This window comes from Ahaetulla prasina, chromosome 2 (assembly GCF_028640845.1).
Source record: "Ahaetulla prasina isolate Xishuangbanna chromosome 2, ASM2864084v1, whole genome shotgun sequence".
NCBI lineage: Eukaryota > Metazoa > Chordata > Lepidosauria > Squamata > Colubridae > Ahaetulla > Ahaetulla prasina.
In genome coordinates, this window is record NC_080540.1 from 247,211,867 (window position 1) to 247,234,974 (window position 23,108).

General features: G+C 37.7%; 1 protein-coding gene across 1 annotated transcript in view; it reads right to left on the reverse strand.

The window, feature by feature from the left end:
• SNX24 (sorting nexin 24) overlaps nt 1-23,108 on the reverse strand; it is a 74,447-nt gene that overhangs the window by 17,799 nt on the left and 33,540 nt on the right. The window contains exons 2-3 of the mRNA XM_058169604.1: nt 21,851-21,934; nt 14,670-14,774 (exon numbers count right to left, since the gene is read on the reverse strand). Of these exons, the coding sequence (XP_058025587.1) occupies nt 14,670-14,774; nt 21,851-21,934 (189 nt within the window). The remainder of the gene's footprint in view (nt 1-14,669; nt 14,775-21,850; nt 21,935-23,108) is intronic.

Genomic DNA, 23,108 nt, shown 5'->3' on the forward strand with positions numbered 1-23,108 from the left:
AATTGGCTGAATAACTTACTCTCCCCAACATTGTATGTGGGGGTGGGGGAATGAGAACTTATTTGAAATATAAGTATCTCCCAATTTTATATATTCTTTTCTTTTTTGCTACTGGATTCCCTGTTATTTCCTTACAATTTAGTCTTGGGAATGATTTAATTACCAAATCAGCAGTCTTATAGAACTATTACATTTAATATTATTTCTAGAAATGGGTCAAAAATGTCCATACTCCATGTTCCTAATTATGAAAAAAAAAGCCACCAATGAGAATTTATTGTATTTCATATGTTCTACAGCAAGGCCTTCCATAGCTTTTCCCAGCTAGATATAAATAGCCTGGAATTTAAGCTAAATGTTCATTCCTGATCAATTTGGGTTCAAATCTTGCTATCTCAAGTAGGCCAAGTTTTGAATGATCCAAATGCCTTTACAGACCTTAAATAGAAATCTTGAGATAATCAATCTAAAAACTTTCTTCCTAGGAAAGTTTTTGTTTTGAAATATTTATATCACGGTAGATTCCATGCAAGAAATTACTAGGAAAGTAGCTGAAAATAAAACTGTCGGTATTAAAATGCCATTATAGAAATATATTGGACTTCTACATCTGTAATATTGTGCATGGTTCTGATTGGCACATCTCAAAAATCAGATAATAGGCCTTGGGGAAAAAAGCAGAAAATGGCAATCAAAATTATTCTCTGTGTGTGTGTTGAACTGCTCCTAAGAGAAAAATGGCCAATACCATACTTTTGGGACTTACAACTCTGTCACTAAGCAATGCAGTCACAAAGTGCACCATTTTAAATTTCCTATCAGCTTCCCCATTGATTTTGCTTGTTGGAAGATGGCAGGAAAGGTCACAAGTTGTGATTATGCAACCACAAGAAACTGCAACTGTCTTAATTGTGTGCCAATTGCCAGTTACCCAAATCACAATCACATGGCTGCATCAATGCTGTGATTACTCCATCTACAAGGACCAGTCCATAAGTGTCCTAATTCAGCACTATCATAAATTTGAACAGTTGATGTTTGAGTGGTCCTTAAACAAGGAGTACCTGTACATTCTGGGATTCTTCAATTTGGAAAGCATCTGAGCAGAGAAATGACTAGTGTACATAAAATCATGTGTAGAGAAAATGATCAGCAAGAAATTTATGCTTCATTCAGAAATTTAGCACTAATAATGCAGTAAAACTTGAAGAGTTTTGAAGAGCACCCGGAGGCTCCAGTTAGTCCAGAATGCGGCCGCGCGGGTGATAGAGGGAGCACCACGTTGCTCCCATATAACACCCATCTTGCGCGGTCTACACTGGCTACCAGTGCAATTCAAAGTTTTGGTTACCATCTTTAAAGCGCTCCATGGCTTAGGACAGGGATACCTTCGAGACTGCCTTCTGCCACCAATTGCCTCCCAACGACCCGTGCGCTCCCACAGAGTGGGCCTCCTCAGGGTGCCGTCGACCAAACAATGTAGGTTGGCGACCCCCAGGGGGAGGGCCTTCTCTGTGGCGGCACCAGCCCTGTGGAACGAGCTTCCTGCGGGATTACGACAACTCCCCGACCTCCGGACCTTCAGACGCGAACTGAAGACTTTATTATTTCAGCGCGCTGGACTAGCCTAAGAATAAAATGTTTTAACTAAATTTTAAGGGTTTTTAATGGGTTTTTATTATTTTTAGTGATTTGGCCATGATAATATTTAGTTTTAATTGGGTTTTTAATGCTTATTTATTATATTGTTTTTAATATGCCTGTGAACCGCCCTGAGTCCTACGGGAGATGGTGCGGTATAAAAGTATGATTAATAAATAAATAAATAAACATGTTATCTTACAAAAATCCAATGGATTTATTTAGTGGTAATTTGGTTTTCCTGGAATATTTACTTTTATCTTTGATTAAAGCACCCATATTTAATTAATCTCTGTCTCTCTATGTACCTGTTATGGATCTGCTCCCAGACCCCTCTTTGGATGCAAGTTCCGAGGAAGAGGGAAAGTTTGATTTAGCAGAAGAAAGCGCAGAGCTGAGTGTTGGTCAGGATTGGGCCTCGGAGAGAGATGGCCTGATGGAGCAGCCTTGATTGGCCGAGCAACCAGCTGTGGCTGATTGAGGCAAGCAACAGCTGCTGCAAGTTGGCCAGGAGGTTCCAGGTGAGGACTGGGAATAGCTGTTGTCCATTATCAATGAGGAGGTGAGTCCACACCTCCTCCTGATCCAAGGACACATAGAGCAGAAAGGAGACAGGCACAATGGCGGGCAACTAGACTATTTGCAAGGAGACAATCTCGCCTCTCATACAGGGCTGCACCAGCATCTCCTACTTAATCCTGCCCTGAGGACTTGAATGTTGTTGGAGCAACCTATCCAGTTCTGTGCCTTGTGTGCTTGTGCTGTGCATCCTGACCCGTTCAACTCATGGATTGCTTTCCGAGACTTCGTGTGTACCTATGGAACTCAGTTACCCAGTGACTCTTGTGATACTGAACTCAGAATCTGGACCTGTGCAACAGGGGTGCTTTCTGAAGACCTGTTTGGGGGGTTTGAATAAACACCTGTAGAAGTCTTGCCATCCGTCCATCCGTGTGTATATGGGGAGCAGGGCAGTATAGTACTGATCTATCCTGAAGCCTTCCCTATCCTACTTATGAAAGTTAGGGTCCTTGAAATTAGTTATAATAACATATTAAAAGCTAAAGAAGGTGCAAGATGGATTAGTGAACATAGAGAATATTAATTTAAAGTTGAATATATGTCTAGGAAAGCACTTCTGTATGTGTTGAACTGCATCTTTTAGAACAACCAACTGACACAGAAAGCTGAGAACCCTGGAGATTGTAATTCTCCAATATATCTAGTGTCAACAGGTTAGGAAACTCAGTATTGGATTACAACAAGGCAACGTTCATGAAATATTCAAAGCAAAGTTTATTGCAAAAGTATCTATGCCTGTCCATCTGTCTATAGAATGTGTAAGGTAAAAGGTAAAGGTTTCCCTCGCACTTAAGTGCTAGTCGTTGCTGGCTCTAGGGGGTGGTGCTCATCTCCGTTTCAAAGCCTAAGAGCCAGCGCTGTCCGAAGACGTCTCCGTAGTCATGTGGCCGGCATGACTCAACGCCAAAGGCACACGGAACGCTGTTATCTTCCCACCAAAGGTGGTCCCTATTTTTTCTACTTGCATTTTTACGTGCTTTCTAAACTGCTAGGTTGGCAGAAGCTGGGGCTAGTAACGGGAGCTCACCCCGTTACACGGCAGCACTAGGGATTCGAACCGCCAGACTGCCGACCTTTCGATCGACAAGCTCAGCTGTCTTAGCCCCTGAGCCACCACGTCCCTTATAGAATATGTGCATGCATTTAATTCTAGGTATCTACATATGGAGAAATAATCAATGATTTTTGTTTTGCCTTCTCACATACTATTCATCACCAAAGAAAACAGATAAAGTTCTCAAAACTACTCCTGCTGCACCATTTTCAATGACAGCAACTATAAAGAGTTTGGCCAGAATCAAATGTACAGAACCTACACTGAAACAGCAGCAAAATTGACCCGTGTTCTCTTGTGTGTTTTGCTGACTAGGGTAATGAGATGGTAAGGGCTAAAATGTTTCTAATCCAAGAAATAATTTATTTTATGTCACATTTGTAGTCATTGACAGCATTGGTTTTGTCTGACTTTTATACTAAGCCTTGAATTAATTGCTCTCAATTAATCTGTTCCAGTCTTTGATAGCTTATTTATCAGACAAGGAAAGATAGATTTAATGGTGCTTGCTGGAAACAGATTCTTTAATTGGAAACACCAGAGTGTTTAGCTCACTTTGTGTTCTAGCAATTAAGGACAATTTGGAGAAGGGGTTCTCCCCCCACTTGCACTATTGTCTCCTTGATTAGATTTCCAAAGAAATAGACAAAACAAATGATAATACTACCTGGCAATATTGGTTCAAATAAAAGCCCAACAGCCAAATTACTTACTATGAGAAATGTGAGCCATCCCCATCCATTTCAGCATTGTCTTATATTTATTTCATTTTATCTTTGTCTCCTGAGCAAAGCACATGGCTACATTTCTTGCAAAATGCATGTCCACCACGTTCTTTTTCACAATTATGCATCGCTCCAAATAAGCCAAATCAACAGGAGAAATTATTTTTCTTGATTAAGGGCCCACATTTCTCTGGGGATGAAATGAAACAAACAATTAATCTTTCCTTATTTGTTCTCAGAAAGAGCAACATTCTTTATGTGTACAATAGCCAGGTACCTGTGGCAGCTAGTCGGCAGCAATTAGGCTTGAGCTGAAAATGAATGGACTTAAGTCAGAGAGCCTAATCTGCTGAGAGTTTCTACTAGAGGGCAAGGTTACACTGGGAAAATTCCCCTGTTGTGGAAATACTGTTAAAAAATTACCTCTTGACTTTGGCATAATTAACCAGGCTTCGGAATTTATATGAACTAGGTAATTGGAAAGAATTAGCAAGAGATATATACATTAATCTTCACCAGTTACAAGGTGTTTAATGAAATTAAAGTGCCAGATCTACTTCATGCTTGTTTTAGTTTATGCAAACTTTAGGAATTTCACCTGTAGATCAAGAATATGCAAGGAGGCAATGAGAATGGAGCCCATGCAAAAGAATAAAAGAAAAGCATCTATCTTATTGGCGATCATTTTCACTATTCCTTGTTTCTCTTTCCTTGTCAACAATAGAATCAAAGTACCTTCTGTGAGTTACAATGAAATTCCAACTTGCCTTCAGCAAAACATACTAAATCCAAGTTAGTAAAATATTAAAATGTTGAAGACCTTTGTATAATTTAGCATTGATAACATAGATAACATTTAAGAAAGGCAAACTGGATGGCTGTTTTGTTCCCCCTCAATACATGCAGATTTTATCCACCTTTTAAAATAATTTCTATATTTCTTGGCTAATGTAGTGTGAAGTCTAACAATTGAAATTTGCTCCTGCTTATCTAATTCTTATAACAAGAAAAAGCTCTGTACCTTGACCACAACTCTGAGCATTCAATAGTTACTTCAGAAAACAGAATTAGAAAGCTTCATGTGCCGACTACACAACAAAGAGAACAACAAAACAAGGATTTAATTTCTCATCAAATAGAATAAAATGAAATACAATATTCTTTTGAAATATAAGTTTATCATAGATTATTATAAAGATGTACCTAATCATTTTCTGACACAAAGTGCAACAATGACATCCATCATCACAATAAAGTACAATCTAGTTTTCAATTTAGCTTTGGAACTGAAACTATTTCAGTCCAAACTCTTCTGAATGAGACACACAGAAATGCCACTTTATTCCTATTTCAGATCATTTATTTCACTGACAATATCCTAGACAGGAACTATGAAGTCAGAGTTATGTACCAAATTGCAATACCACTTACTGTACTTCTATACAATTTCATTGTGCTTTACGGCATTCTCCAAGCAGTTTACAAAGTCAGCCTATTGCTCCCAACAATCTGGGTCCTCATTTTACTGAACTTGGAAGGATGGAAGACTTAGTCAATATTGAGCCTGTCAGGATCAAAATCCTGGCAGTGAGAAAAGTTAGCCTCCAATACTACATTCTAATCACTGCACCAGCACAGCTCCAAATATTGAAGGCATCGTATTTCTGAGTGACAATGTTCTAGCTTTTCTGAAATATTAATTTTGTTTAAAAATGAAGGATTTTTTTCATGAAAAGTATTTTCATTTTCATTTTTATGTTAATTTCTGATGGGTTTAATACTCATGTTATTTTTACATGGTTCAATAAATAAATATTCTATGAATACATTAATTTTAATTTTTAATTACCAATGAGAGCCAGTTGATGTAGGCATTAGGCTAGAAATCAGGAGACTGGTTCTATCTTGGGCACAAAGCAGCTGGGTGACCGTGGGCCAGTCATTTTCTCTCAGCCTAGAACTGAGACAATGACAAACCATTTCTGAAAAAGCTTGCCAAGAAACTGCAGGGACTTGTCCAGGCAGTCTCCGAGAATCAGACATGATTGAACAAAAGAATAAATGTAATCTATACAAACAAAAGCTCTTTTGGAGTGCTACATAATTTTTTAAAGTGGGAAAGGGAGTGGGATGTGGGAGTAAAAGTTTAACACTGTCTTAGAACAGAGCTTTCCAACCTTTCTGGCCTTGTGGACTGCTGAGGTGGGTTTGGGTGGGGTGGGGCGTGAAGACAGGATGGTTCTGTGTGAGCAGCAGGTGAATGTGCGCGCAGCTCCATTTGTGCGAGTGGCAGGCACACACACACACACACACACACACTGCTTGCACAAATGGGGATGCGTGCATACGCACATGCTCACCCACTGCTTTCAGCAGCCCAGTTCTGAACAGCTCATGGCCTGATAGCGGGCCACAGCCCGGGGGTTGGGTACTACTGTCCTAAAAGACAGAGTATCCTATTTATTAATTTCATTTCTACTTGGTAAATACATTGCAGATAGAAATGGCTGCTTTGGCATAGCACTGTCACATCTCCTAGGGTGTTCCAAAGGGTACATTTGTTTTCTTCCATATGTTATCACCTTCATAGGAAACTGCTGACAGTCAACAAATTTGAAATATTGTCATCTTTATGTACACTAGACGGTACTAGAATGGTTTCCTTTAATCCAACATGAAATAAGGAATGGGAAAACAGATACTTATAATCTTTCAGAGGCTGCAAGGGAGCCAATAAACCGAAGCTCAATCTAGATAAAGGAATGGTATCATAAGTAAAGATAAACATTTTCAACAAAGTGGGTTATATTTCTAGCACAAGATGGCTGTCACCATTTTCAGTTGGCATCACTGGAACAAGCTTTCCCAGCCATATTCCATGACTTGAAATAATGATCCATAATCTGATAAAAAACATTATTCTGCAGACTAAAAGATCTGTAGCCAAATAGTGGGATAAGATGAGATAGGAGCTCATAGATGGGTATCATTGGATGTACTAGAGAATGTTGGTTAAGGTTCCTGGTTTTGATTTTATTATTTACTTGGGTAGTTGTTGTCAGCTACCCAAAGTTGTGTTATAGAAGTATTTTAAGTAAATAAAATAATAAATATGATTTCAATGATATATGAGAGAGAACCCAACATATTTGGATAAATGTTAAAAATCACGTAAGTATAAAATACAATTAAAATTCAGCCAATTAAGAAGTGGGTAACATATTAACATATTCCCACTGCTGGTCATAAATTGTTGAATTTCATTCGCTTGAACTAGTAGGAAGAAAAGTGAAAAACCACTTTTTTCCGCATTTGTCTTTTTCTTGTTCCTGGTAATATTTGAATAAGTTTTATAGAGGAAAAAATAAACTATCTCTGATTGAAGAATCTTTCTTTAAATTATACAAAAGACTGAAGGCGAGTTGCTTGTAAAAGCAGCAAAGAAAGTAAAAAAATTGGAGGCATCTATTGCACAAGGAGAAATTTCAACAAAACGACAAAACATACATTTCCAGTAGAGTTTGCATCCACAACACATTGCAATATTTCCCCTTTTGTTCACTTATAGGGAATGGTCAAAATGTGAATGTATTGAGAATTGGTTGCTAATTGACTATATCATCCAGCCATCCCCAAAGCATAGATTTGTGGCAAGGAACTTATTGGCTTCCAACATAGGCTGATTTTATTCCCAAACATTAAAAAAACCTCTCCAACTATGCTAAGTCTAAGGTAAATGTAGTTCATTATATCATTTTCAAGTATCCTTCATTTTGTTGTCCCTTCAGCCACAGCTCAGAAGTATTCAATGTTTGCTGCAGAGTTCACTGGAACTGAACACATTCAAAATGGTGGTAGGAGAAACCCTCCCATACCACCACCTCTTACAATACTAGACAACATAGTATCAACAATAGAGACCTTCAAATTTCTAGGTTCTACCATATCTCAAGACCTAAAATGGACACCTAACATCAAAAATGTCATCAAAAAAGCACAACAAAGAATGTTCTTTCTGCACCAACTCAGAAAGGTCAAACTGCCCAAGGAGCTGCTGATACAGTTCTACAGAGGAATTATTGAGTCTGTCATCTGCACCTCTATAACTGTCTGGTTTGGTTCTGCAACCCAACGAGACAGACACAGTCTCGTGGTCAGGTTTGGGTAGAGCTCCCCAGGAGCCCCTGGAATTTAACCAGGGGATCAAAGGGTGAGAGCTCCCCTTTAGCCTGACGAAGCTCCGTGCCCAGGGTGCTTCTGTTTATACAGAACGAGAAGCCGCGTCCATCTCTGTGCCGAGGTTTATTTTTAAACTTAACACAGACAGAATGAAGCAGGAGGACTAGCAAGAGAATTTGCAAGTAATAAATCTTAACTTCGGTTCTTAAATAGTTTTCCTTTGAACTAACTTTCAGCCTGAGTGGATTTAAAATGGTGTTTGCAATACACAAAGGAAAGTGAAAGTTATAACTACAAAAGGATAAAGGAAGAGACTTTAAGACTGTGGTTGCAGAGAAATTTAAAATGATTTTTTATTAATTTTAATTTTAAGGAATAAAGTTTAAAAGAAGATGGCAACTAAGCAATTAAAAATAACTGCTTTTAAAAGTGTTGGAGTGTGCTGGCATTTGCTTGTAAGAAGATTTTAGCAAATGGCGTTTTGTGTATTGGAAATGAAAGTTAAGGAAATGCTTATTATAACTGCTGGAGTGGAACCCATAAGAAGAACATAACAAGCTACTTTTTAAATGGAATGAATAAGAATTGTTAATGATTTTTTTTCTTTTTACCTTTTTCTCTATCACAATGTTTAAGAACAAAAGTTTATTGAATTTTTTTTTCTCTTTTTGATAGATTATACAGTTTAAAAATGGCTCTTAAGCAAACAGAACTAACTACTACTAAAATCTTGGAAATTTTTTCAATTCAAATATGGAAATTTTTTTTATAGGAACTTTTGGAGGCTTATCTTTTCTTAATAAGTTTTTAAACAAGAGATTTTTACACCAATATATTAAAGATTGGAAATTCTTTATTGTTAGATGTTAAGCTGATTGGTGAGCAGATGGTGGAAAATGTGTAAGATAGAAGACAAGGGGAAGGAGAATGCTTAAGATGTGATTTTGATGGTATTTTTTTTAAATATATATATATATAGGGTTTAATTTTTATAACTGATCTATTTTGGGTATAAGTTATAGGTGTTACTATTTGATATATGTGAGGTATAAAGGAATGGGAAGATGGAATATCGTTTGATTTTGGAGGACAGAAAAAATTATGAATTTGGATTAAATATTATATTTGAGAGATTGTTTATGGATATAATGTTGGTATTTGGTCAAACAGAATTTAATTATTATAACTGATATATTCTGGATATAAGTTATAGGTATAATTTTAATAACGTTATTTGACATATATAAGGTAAATTGAAGAAATATTAATATTAACAATGCTATTTGATTTATGTAAGTGATATTAAAGATATGAGAAGATAGAATATTGTTTATTTTTGGAGATTGGATAAAAATTTAAGAATTTAAGCCGGAAATATGAATTATATTTGGGAGACTGTTTAAGGAAGAAAGGTATATTATAAAAGAATTTCTGATGAATATTGGAGGATGGAACATCGTCTTGGTCTTGATCGATGAAGATTGGATATTAAAAACTATAAGATTCTGAAGACTTCAGGAATGGAATGGACTGTTATATATTTGGTGTTGATCGATGAAGACTGGATATTAAAAACTATGTATTTTATTGATGAACTGGAAATACCAATTTAATTGGAAGATTCTGAAGATTTTAGGAGTGGAATGGACTGATATATATGGACTGGAAGAAGAATGTACTTTTTTGTTTCTGGAAGGGGAGTTAAGGTTCTAGAGAGAGGAGTGCCTATGGATTATGATTTATGTTGTATTTTAATTTATGATTGTTAATTTTATACCCTGTACTTTGTTCTGGGAAGCCTGGGGGGCATGGGAGGGAGGGAAAGGGGGGAGAGGGGGAGAGATGAAGGATCAATGTAAAGGAATGATTGAAGATATGTAATTAAGAAATAGAAATAATTTGAAATGAAATTGGGGCTGCTCAGCTGCCATTTCAGAAGGGAATGGAAAGGGAGAGATGAGTAGAGAGAGTGAAGGAAGAAAGTAGGTAGGAAAGAGAGAAGTAGAAGAGGGGGAAAGGAGAGGAAGAAGAAAGAGGAAAGAGAGAGGGTTAGAAAGGGTGGAAGAAGAGATGAGTGGGGAAGGAGGAGAGGAAGTAGAAAAGCGAAGGAGAGGAAGGATGAAGAAAGTAGAAGAAGGTAGAGAAGGGAGGAGGAAAGGTTGTGTTAAGGAAGGAAGTGGTAGCTGGGCAAGTCCGAATAAGTAACAAATGAAAGTTAATGACTAATGTTGAATAAGAGACTGTACATTGAATAAGTTGTTTGAAAATGGAAATAAAACTTTTTTATTAAAAAAAAAACAATAAAAGAAGACAGACACAGTCTTCAGAGGATAATTAGAACTGCAGAAAAAACAATTGCTACCAACTTGCCTTCCATTGAGGACCTGTATGCTACACGAGTCAAAAAGAGGGCTGTGAAAATATTTATAGACCCCTTGCATCCTGGATATAAATTGTTTCAACTCCTACCTTCAAAATGATGCTATAGAGCACTCCACACCACACCAACTAGACACAAGAGCAGTTTTTCCCCGAACGCCATCATTCTGCTAAACAAATAATTCCCTCAACACTGTCAAACTATTTACTAAGGCTGCACTACTATTAATCTTCTCATTGTTCCTATCACCCATCTCCTCCCACTTATGACTGTAACCTTGTTGCTGGTATCCTTCCAATTTATACTGACTGTTTCCTAATACGATTTGATTGCTTATTTGTACCTTATGACTATCATTAAGAGTTGTACCTTATGATTCCTGACAAATGTATCTTTTCTTTTATGTACACTGAGAGCATACGCACAAAGACAAATTCTTTGTGTGTCCAACCACACTTGGCCAATAAAAAATTCTATTCTATTCCATTTAATCTTTAATACCCTAGACAGCTTGTGCTCTGTCTTTGCTTTTAAAGACTGTTTTAAAACATTAAAACAAATAAATGTTTGAGCTTGATTCTTCAAGAATTCTGCTCAGAGTTAAGTGAAAATTATTGATATTTTTATTATTAGTAAAATTTATTGTTTCTCCTGTTGAAAAAGCATTGTTATATGTTACCAGATAGTTAAAATAAATACTTAATAAAACTGTGTTGATGTGTTATATATCCTCCGTGAGATATATACACACACACACAAACACACATACTCAGACAGGCACTCCACAGAATCTGAAAACAGCTCTTACCAACAATGATGGATTTAAGTTATTAACAGTTCAAAAAAGATGGATGGTCTTCTGCTTTTCTTAATCTTCATCATCATCTAGATCCATTTAAAGATATGTGGTGCACTAACAAACTTAGTTAAGGTTTCAATAAAATCAGTAAAATAATCTGCCCTGTTACATTGAGTCTGCATTGATCAATAAAATCACTTGTACTAGGAAAGTACTGTTAACCACTGACAATCCTAGCCATTAATATTATTTAACACACTCCTCACAATCTTTAATGAGGATAAAGAACATTTTGGTTCTTCACACTTATCATACTGCTCTTTCCAGAGATCTGTATAAATACAACACAAAAGTGATCATTTAAAACTAATCAGGGTTTCACAGGGACAAGGACACTGAATAATTTCTGCTAAGTTTTCTGTGAGATTAATAGAAGTCCTCAGTGGCTTTCTTAAAAAAAAGATAAAACTGGAGTGAAATATATTTGCATATATTCTGGGTAAATTTCTATAGTTTACACCAGGGGTGTCCAAACTTGGTCCCTTTAAGACTTTTGGACTTCAACTCCCAGAGTTCCTCAGCCAGCTTTGCTGGCTGAGGGACTCTGGGAGTTGAAGTCCAAAAGTCTTAAAGGGACCAAGTTTGGACACCCCTGGTTTACACCATCAGAAAGCCCATTTCCAGATATTTATTTCCTAATACAACAAATAAAAACCCTCAGAAACTTTTACCATAAGTCTGACACATTTGTAAAGTATTAGGTTGAGAAAGGCTAACATATTGTCATTTGAAACAGTATATTCTTAAGTTCTAGGTTTGGTGAGATAGAAAATTTTATGACTACAATATTAATTGGTGATAAAAATACATTAGGAAGTTCATTAAGTTAGAAAATATATGTATCAATAACTATACAAAATCATTGGCAAACAGAGAAATGAGGTGTCTAAGAATGAATTACAACTCCTCTTGAACTGAGGAAGGTAATTTCTGAATAGTTCATTTTATTTAGGTGAATAAGTCTAACCAGGATCAGATAAAAGGAAAAAAAAGAGGTTTCTTCAGATCCTTGAAGCACTGACCATGACTGATGGGATTATTTTTTTCCTCCAGGAATAAGCAAATTCTTGAATAAATTTTGAACACAAGTGAAAAGATGGGGAGTGTGAATTTTCATATTTATCCAAAACAGTGCTAAACTAGATGGTTCATCTAGCAGCTTTCTAAGATATGAATCTGCAACTTGTAGCCAATATGTACCACTCTGATGCCAATAGACTACTTTTCACTGTTTATAATAATAATAACAACAAAGTTGTAAGGGACCTTGGAGGCCTTCTAGTCCAACGCCCTGCCCAGGCAGGAAACCCTACATCATCTCAGACAGATGGTTATCCAACATTTTCTTTAAAATTTCCAGTGTTGGAGCATTCACAACTTCTGAAGGCAAGTCGTTCCACTTATTAATTATTCTAACTGTCAGGAAATTTCTCCTTAGTTCTAAGTTGCTTCTTCCTTGATCAGTTTCCACCCATTGCTTCTTGTTCTACCCTCAGGTGCTTTGGAGAACAGCCCGACTCCCTCTTCTTTGTGGCAACCCCTGAGATATTGGAACACAGCTATCATGTCTCCCTAGTCCTTCTTTTTATTAAACTAGACATACCCAGTTCCTGCAACTGTTCTTCATATGTTTTAGCCTCCAGTCCCCTAATCATCTTTGTTGCTCTTCTCTGCACTCTTTCTAGAGTCTCAGCATCTTTTTTACATCATGGTGACCAAAATTGAATGCCGTATTCGAAGTGTGACCTTACCAAGGCATTATAAAGTGGCACTAACACTTCATGTGATCTTGATTCTATCCCTCTGCTTATGCAGCCCAGAACTGTGTTGGCTTTTTTAGCAACTGCTGCACACTGCTGGCTCATATCTAAGTGGTTGTCCACTAGGACTCCAAGATCCCTCTCACAGGTACTACTATTGAGCAAGGTACCACATATACGGTACCTGTGCATTTTTTTTTTTTTTGCCTAAATGCAGAACCTTACTTTTTTCACTGTTGAATTTTATTTTGTTAGATAGCGGCCAATGTTCAAGTCTGTCAAGATCCTTCTGTAACTTGAGCCTATCTTCTGGAGTGGCTATTCCTGCCAGCTTGGTGTTTTAATTTTTTCTTTTCCAACTGTGTTGTTAAAATTGGGAAGATGGTAGAAGAATGAATTTGTCTTTAATTTATTTCCCTTTCCATCCACTATAGTCCTCTTGTTCCTATGAAAAGGGTAATGAAATTGAAGTTCGTTCTCCTAAATTATGATGGATTTAAATCTCATATTCTGGTTTCCATATGTATTTGAAAATCAAATTCTTTCAGTAAGAAACAGATTTCAAAATGATGTTCTAGCCAGTAAACAATTCATATTTGTCACCATCTCAGTTAAATTTAGTTGAGTTTTAAGAGCATGGCAAGTATATAAGACATCTTTTTTTTCAAAGCAAGCACCTTCACAGAAAGTACAAAAATAAATAAAGAAATAGGTAGACCTTTTAAAAGAATTCTTTAAAATATTGTGTTGCTGAAACATTTACTTTGAGGCCTCATGAATAAAAATAAGACATTAGAAATGGACTAGCTGATTCTTTCCTCCATTCCATAAACCTGGAGCAGACTACAATGGTGTCAGACTGACAACTTACATATCTCATTGTCCCTTCATAAATGACATTCAACACAAGAACATTAGACGCATGTACATGACATGTTATACATACTGTCATTTGCTCTCTTCTATCCTTTAAATGCTCTGTCCAAGTTTTTAGAATACAAGCAAACTAAGATTGTAAAATCACAGAAACCCTGAGATAATTACTATCCAAGAACAGAAGGCAGCAAGAAAGATGAACTAGAATGTTTTCGTCTATCATATTTCTCTAAGGAGACCCAGTTTGTGTACAAGTTAAACAGAACATTTTAATTTTAATGTTACAGAGGATAAAGAGTATTAAATAAATGTAGAACAATGATATTAACTGAATCAATCCTATCTATTTAAACCAAGTTTTTCTCTTTGCCATAACCATGTCTTTGTCCTTTACAATTGGGATTGCCTTTAAAACAATATAGTTGTACAAAGCTCAGATATAAATATTTTAGATAGACACAAAACAAATAATATATTGCTAGAGTGGTTATGTGTAAAGTAACAGCAGACTTCAATGATCACTGTTAAGTATGTCTTAAAGCATCTGGCATTCAAGCTCCTAATATTGCTTGGAAAAAAGATTCTTCTCTGTTCATTGTTAAAAATAGCTTACCTGTAAATAAAATTCTAATCCCTGCCGACGCTGTTCCAAAACTTTGGGCACCCAGTTCCTCACATGCTTTGAAGGGATTTCTGGAGTTCTTATGAATTTTTTAAGCTAAAAAATATAAGCAAAGAAATAAACTCTACGATCAGTATAACAGATTCTTTAAAAATAAAAACTAACAAAAAGAGAAATAAACAAATTGGGAAAGAAGACAAAAAATCAATAAACTAAGCGTTGTTATGAAAAACCTCTATGACCGTAAATGGGCTTATTCAATTACAAAAGATATTGGTACTGCAAATTTGAAATAAACACTTGTAACAGCTAACAGACTGGGCAATTTCTTAAGTTGGGAACTAAACATTTTGGTATGTCAGCTAAATACTAACTAACCAATATACAACTCTAACCAATCTTAAAGAATGGAGTTTAACTCTTATTTTAGATGCACTCTTGAGCATTAAGTTTAAAAACAAACCTTAAAAAATGTACTATATGGTCAAAATGCAATTTGTTGTTTTTTTCCTTGCCAGACAGGCAATTTAGAAAACAGCAAATACAGAAAAATGAAATATCTATGAAAATATAAATGGTTTGGTTTAGAGAGGACATCTTATGGCAAGAATTGGCTTAGGACCGGGCTATTTACGGGACCGCCTACTGCCACAAACAGCCTCCCATCGACCTGTGCGCTCCCACAGGGAGGGCCTCCTTGGGGTGCCGTTGGTGAAACAATGTCGACTGGCGACCCCCAGAGGTAGGGCCTTCTCTGTGGGAGCTCCTGCCCTCTGGAACGAGCTGCCTCCGGGGCTTCGCCAACTCCCTGACCTTTGGACCTTCCGCCGTGAGCAGAAGACTCTTTTATTTCATCGAGCAGGGCTAGCCTGATTAAGTAATTTTAAATAGGGTTTTAGTTTTTTATATTATTTAGTTTTTTAATATTTTTGGCCACTATTTATATAAATTTTTAGTCTGTTTTTAATATGTATTTATTGTATCTTTTAATTGGCTGTTAACCGCCCTGAGTCCTTCGGGAGAAGGGCGGTATACAAATGCAATAAATAAATAAATAAATAAATAAATAAATAAATAAATAAATAAATAAATAAATAAATAAATAAATAAATAAATAAATAAATAAATAAATAAAATTTCAGAATTTGAAAAATAAGGAGATAGAACAAAAAAATTGAATGAATTAAATCTCAGAGATTACAGGAAAGGCAGACTGAGTGGCAGCAATGTATAAGAGTATATGTATTATTATTCCTCTCCCTTTTTGGCAGTGGAAATTATTCCAATGAAACAATTGTGATTTTCCTTTCAGTCTTCTTAATTTGACAGAATTCAAAAAGTAGCTGACAAGAATATAAAAGAAAAAAAAAACAAGCGAGTTTTATATGGATTTTGTTCACAGATTTCAGTTTCAAATGATAGTCAAAATCACTAGCCAATAAGCAGTGTGTGCATTTCCAAAATTTGCTAAGATTGACAGAGATTATGGAGACAAAAAATATATTAATCTCAAAACAAAAGAAAGTCACTTTTAAAGAACATGCTATATATTCTTACGTTCCAACTTTCTGGATAGTATTCAAATTTATAGTTTTATAGCGAAGGATAAGCAAAGAATCTGCTTATTCTCCAAGATCTAACAGCACAGGGATGGAAAATGTATGATGTGTGTCAATGGTAATACGCTACTACATCTTGGATGATGTGTAATGTTCACCAATATGCAACAATTACTTAAAAGCACATCCCATTATTGTAGTGATTTTTAGAGGCTGTGGATGGGTTGTGATCTTGTGCAACCTATGGATCTCAAGCAAGAGGGCCATGTTCTTGCATGGCCTCTGGAGCCTGTGTAAATCCTGCAGGAATGGGATATGCTTTCATGCAGTTTTGGATGTTGGGGAGGCTGTGAAAGAGCATTTTCCAAAGCCACTTCAAAAACAAAGGCCTTGTGTGTCCTGGAACAGCCTTGCGTAGGTTGCAGAGAGAGAATACCACTTGGTGATAAGAGGCAAGCGGCAGAGCCTGAGGAACAGTGGGCTACAAGACAATCACACATTCTTGGGGAATGGCACATGGTGGGCTCTTTGAGTGGCACCAATAGTGCTATGGCTGAAGTTGAGGCCTGAGATGCTGAAGCCCTGGAATACTGAAGTCGAGGCCTCCTCTATTTTAGGCCCAACGGTGGCACTGCCACCGTTCAATGAGATCTAGATAACTGGGAGATAATAGTTTCTTGTATGTGTGTGAGTGAGTGTGTAACTTGCCAGCAGAATAAAGTTAGGTATTTTCTGAATTTTTGGCATGCTAAGTCCAAAAGGTTTGCCATCACTGTGCTAGGACCATCAGGTCTGGCCTGCAAAAATTTAGACAACTGGAAGACAGCAGCAAAGAAAAAAAGAAAATGTTAATTCTTCATTGTCATCTAGTGGTTGTCCATATTTTTTATAGACCTTATTTTATAGACCTTATATAGTAGTCCTATTGTGCACCTCAAAGTGGAGATGTTATGATTGACTTAAGTATGAAAGAATCTTCTACAACAACACAATTTTGGCTTTGTTTTGGCTGATTTATAGCCAGATTGATAAGTGAATATGAATCAATTCCTGTCCACAGTTTATGTTTTTAAAATGGAAAAGCAGGATATAAATATTAGCAAAATCAATTCCTCTCCACAAATCTGTAAGGGATCTGGTGACTGTGGCATATCTGAACAGTTGTGGCTTTTTTACTGTAGATGAGAGACCTATACTTCCTTTGTCTCATTAGCAAGAATAATATCTAGCTATAAGGTTTCCAATAAAGGGTATGATCAAGTCATTTGACATACAAAACAGGCTGCATTAAAAATAAAAGTAAAAAGAAAGATAACCAATATAGTTTACCTATAGTTGAAATAAGGAAAAGTGGTACCCACTCTGCAGGTATTTTATCAGTTCAAAAATTGTGCAAAGGGGTGGAGATTGAAAGTCAAAAGGACATTCAAACTCAAATTTGACTTTGACATGTAACGCCCATAGGAGTAGAGTAATTTACATTTCATCTTTCATCTTGAGGAGATGTCATTTGACTAAAAGCTGTGTCAATGAATGTTTCAAGTCATGAGATTTGGATATCAATGAAAAGAAAGTCTACTGTTCAGGAAGGAGTTCACAGATGCCGATTTACCGTTGCTCGTTTAAACCAGACTTCCATAATCTGGTGTTGTTCTAAAACTAATATTTCTGACAGGCATGTGGAAAGCTCCAGTATGATCCAGTGTTCTGATAACCTTAAGCAGATCTGAATTTTTAAAAGGTCATGATTGAGGCACAATCATAGCATGGTCAATCTATGGCTCTCTTTAAATATGGAAATTGGTAATTCATATAGGGAAAGCGGTGAAGAAGGGACGCGGTGGCTCAGTGACTAAGATGCTGAGCGTGTCAATCAGTTCAGGTCGGCAGTTCAGCAGTTTGAATGCGTAGTGCTGCATAATGGAGTGAGCTCCTATTACTTATCCCAGCTTCTGCCAACCTAGCAGTTTGAAAGCACATAAAAAATGCAAGTAGGAAGATAGGGACCACCTTTGGTGGGAAGGTAACAGCATTCTATGTGCCTTTGGTGTTTAATCATGCCGGCCACATGACCACAGAGATGTCTTTGGACAGCGCTGGCTGTTCGGCTTTGAAACAGAGATGAGCACCGCCCCCTAGAGTTGGGACTAGTACATACGTGCGAGGGGAATCTTTACCTTTAACTGTTGTTTATAACTGACAAAATATCAGTGATCAACACAAATAAGATGTGTCGCTTAATGCCTTATCTGCATAGTCATTCCTTTGCTTTTGATTCCTTGACTGTTATCACCTTTTGTGGTACATCAGACAAGAAACATGGCCAGTGGATCTAATTCCACTTTATTGCTAGGTTATATTAACAGAATCTTTCAACTCTGAAAGTACATTTCTTCCTCGCCTCAGTCCCCTCTACTGTCCCCTAGAGTTGGGAACACCTAGCACATATGTGCGAGGGGAACCTTTACCTTTACTTTTTATATGGAAAGCCTAGAATTTCTTAACATCGATTTTAGTTCTTCTGGATTTGTGTTTTAAATGGAATAGTAAATCAGCAATGCATTTCTCAAACCATAATGGTACAAACGCTGGACAAATCAAATATTTATTTATTTATTTTATTTATTTGATTTTTATACCGCCTTTCTCCCGAAGGACTCAGGGCGGTGTACAGGCAGAATAAAATGAACAATACAAAATACAATTAAAACGAAATTTAAAAAACTTATTCAAATTGGCCTGAAAATTTAAAAAATTTACCAAACGCTAAAACCCCATTTAAAATTAATATAAATTTAAACATTTAAAATTCAATTTAAGCCAGCCCCGCGCGAATGAAAAGATGTGTCTTCAGTTCGCGGCGGAAAGTCCGAAGGTCAGGTATTTGGCGTAAACCTGGGGGAAGCTCGTTCCAGAGTGTGGGAGCCCCCACAGAGAAGGCCCTTCCCCTGGGGGCCGCCAGCCGACATTGTTTGGCGGACGGCACCCTGAGAAGTCCCTCTCTGTAAGAGCGTACGGGTCGGTGGGAGGCATGTGGTAACAGCAGGCAGTCCCGTAAGTACCCAGGCCCTAAGCCATGGAGCGCTTTAAAGGTCGTAACCAACACCTTAAAGTGCACTCGAAAGGCCACAGGTAGCCAGTGCAGTCTGCGCAGGAGCGGTGTTACGTGGGAGCTACGCGTAGCTCCCTCTATCACCCGCGCAGCTGCATTCTGGACTAACTGAAGCCTCCGAGTGCACTTCAGGGGGAGCCCCATGTAGAGAGCATTACAATAATCCAAGCGAGAGGTAACGAGCGCATGAGTGACTGTGCACAAGGCATCCCGATCAAGGAAGGGGCGCAACTGCCGAACCAGGCGGACCTGGTGGAAGGGCCTCCTGGAGACGGCCGTCAAATGATCTTCAAGTGACAGCCGATCATCCAGGAGGACACCCAAGTTGCGCACCCTATCCTTTGGGGCCAATAACTCGCCTCCAACAGTCAACTGCGGCTGCAGTTGACTGAATCGGGATGCCGGCATCCACAGCCACTCCGTCTTGGAGGGATTGAGCTTGAGCCTGTTTCTCCCCATCCAGACCCGTACGGCTTCCAAACACCGGGACAGCACTTCGACAACTTCATTGGGGTGGCCTGGGGTGGAAAAGTACAGCTGGGTGTCATCAGCGTACTATTGGTATCTCACCCCGAAGCCACTGATAATCTCACCCAACGGCTTCATGTAGATGTTGAACAGCAGGGGCGAGAGAATCGACCCCTGTGGGACCCCACAAGTGAGGCCCCTCGCGGCCGACCTCTGCCCCCCTGTCAACACCGTCTGTGACCGGTCGGAGAGATAGGAGGAGAACCACCGATGCACGGTGCCTCCCACTCCCAATCCCCCCAACCGGCGCAGCAGATACCATGGTCGATGGTATCAAAAGCCGCTGAGAGATCTAATAGGACCAGGGCAGAGGAGTACCCCCTGTCCCTGGCCCGCCAGAGATCATCCACCAATGCGACCAAAGCTGTCTCCGTGCTGTATCCAGGTCGGAAGCCGGACTGGAACGGGTCTAAATATCATATATGACAGTAATTAAAATGTAAGTTTAAATAATTGAGTTAAATATATTTAACCTCACAACTTAGACCAAGTCAGTGTAACTACTTTATTATACTTCCCTGCTGTCCTAGAGCTGGTAGGAAATCACATGACCTTAAATCTTGCTGCCATCATGTGCATCTTTGCTGAGTTTCCAGAATGGGTCTGTAATGTGCTGTTGATCATACTGTTTTAATGTGCAACTTTCTAAAGGACAAGATTTAAGGGTGTCCACGTTATAGAGGTCAACCAGCTGACCAACTGACATAAAAAAAGAAAAGCTGCAGGAATTACAGTTGTGTTCTTCCTGGCAGCCAAGACAGAAATGAGGAACAGATTAAAAACAAGATCAAAGGGGGAAATTCCACAGGAAACCTTCAGAAACAACTGGAGCCAAGAGACTGCTGGTATGGAACACCGAATTCAGACATATCAGCATGCCCTGCATTTGCTAGGTACATCATCTTGACTACGGCATATTAGGGAAAATACTTCTTCTGGTATGTAAAACTTTAATTTGCATCAGCTGCAAGAGAACATTGTAATATAGGGAAAGACATATAGACATGTCCTCGAAAATCAGATAGTTAGTCATCATTGCATCAGGGCAAGCAGGCAGTAGGGATTTTCCCTCAGGTTAGGATAAAACACTGTTCAAAAAAAGGAATTAGTAGCAATTAGATAAGCAGAAATAAAACCTGATGGGGAGAACTTCCATACAGCCTAGAAAAACTGGTTATGATCAGTCAGCATAAAAGAGTGGTTGCTGAAGAAGAGAAAAGGGGACTTTAATGAAAAATACCTAAACCACAGTGCTTTGCTGCACATCCCACTTTGTAAAGCAATTCCTGAAAAAGCTGAGATTGTCATGTTGGCTACAGGAAGGAACTTCAAGTGGTTTGCTCAAGATCAAGGCCTCTACCCAGTACAGTTTGGAAAGGTGGCATGGCACCTGAGAGTAACTCTTACCCCTAGCTAGCCTTTCCCTCTGGAAAAAAAGGTGGATAATCTTTCTGCCACTTGGAATTTCCCTCCAAAAGACCGGATAGAGGGACTTACCAACTTACTGAAATTTGCATTTTTTTTCTTTTCTGACTGTCTGTTTGCCCCTTGTTTGAGGCTTTGATTATCCAGTAGTAATGAACACAGAGAGAACTAAACTCAAAAAGAAAGATGGTAAAAAAGACAAAGTCAAAAAATATTCCTTTGTCTATGTTTAGCCCATCACCCACCCTTGGCTGAGGGCCTGGACTGAATTTTATCTCGGTCAATGGGCCACTATATAAAAAGAATAGTACCCCATACTTGATCAGAAGTGAATGGAATGGCTAACTTTCTTTGTCCAGAAAGGGTATTTCTGGACCCTACCTATCTATATCTATCTACTTAGCCTTAATTGTTTAAAAGTGGACAGTAATGCAGGTAAAGTATAAGCTTCCTTATCATATTCAGAAAACAAGTGCAGTCATTACTTGGGAATGAATGGAAATTGGCTACAGCCAGTATTACCCAAACAATTTACACAGTATACTTACTTTTTTATGGAGAGCATGAAATTCACTGTATCTTTTTTCAACAAAATGCTTTCTTCCATTCATTAGTACTTCGATCTTAAAGACCTGTGAAAATAAAAGATTACTTTTATGTATTTCCTGATATGTTTGTTTTGTGATCGATTTCTTTGCTTTAATTACTGTAGCCAATCTTTTCTACCTCTCAAAACCCCACGACACTCAGGAGATACCAGGATGCAACATTGATTAACGAGCACTCCGATGCCTTTAACCAAGTGTTTCTTTAAATCCATCTAAGGATTAAAATGTCTAATGCCTAAAAAGTCTATTTTATTTCACTACTCGTATTCCTAGACACTATCTGCATTTTGCAACTGAATATTTTATCCCACAGGCAATGCAGTGATTGGATTTTATTTTAAAAAGGCAAAATAAGTGAGAAACATTTGGGCTTTTTCTGATCATGTAGTATATATAAACAGTACATTCACAACATACACTGACAGGTATCCTGAAGACTACTCTATTTTTTGTATCTTTATTGCATGAGATATAAATACGAACACTACATTATAGGTTAATTTCTGCCCTAACCTATATACTCTTGTTTAGTCTCAGCTGGGCCTTTTTTTAGTGTTTATACTACTCTAAAAAATGTGGTGCTGACTTGTTTTCTTAGCATGATGAGTATGACAGCTTTGGATGCTGTCTGTATAAGGTTGAAAGGCCAGATGAAGCAGCTCTGTAGATCCACTAATTAGTAGCCACTAACATGACATTTTCTTGATTTTCAGGTCACTAGGTCAAATCTTTAGGGCAGGTGACAAGAAATATCTCACAATGCTCATGAAAACACAACCTACTGAAACCAAGATCAGAAAATTGCATAATAAGACAATCTATTTACAATCAGTAAATATTCTTACCTTAAAAAAACATAGATTGAGAGAATGAATAGATACAGGAGATTTCTAAGTCTACAACTGTGTTAAGCATACTTTCCCGCCCCCCCCCAAATGAAATTGTGGAAAAATCTTAGATAGGAAATTTTCCAAAAAAAGAGAACTATGTAACTTTGTCTCTTATAGTTATTTAGGCATTTTGTGGATTAAAATCACATTTATTTGGAAATGGAAGCCAGCTGAGAGATTGACAGCCAATAACCTGCAACTTGGAATGTATTCAAGCTTGTTGTCTCAAGGAAGTGGACAAGACTTCCCTCAAGATTGCCTTCATCATTTGTGGATTTGATCCTTGTTCTGCATGACTAATATTTCTA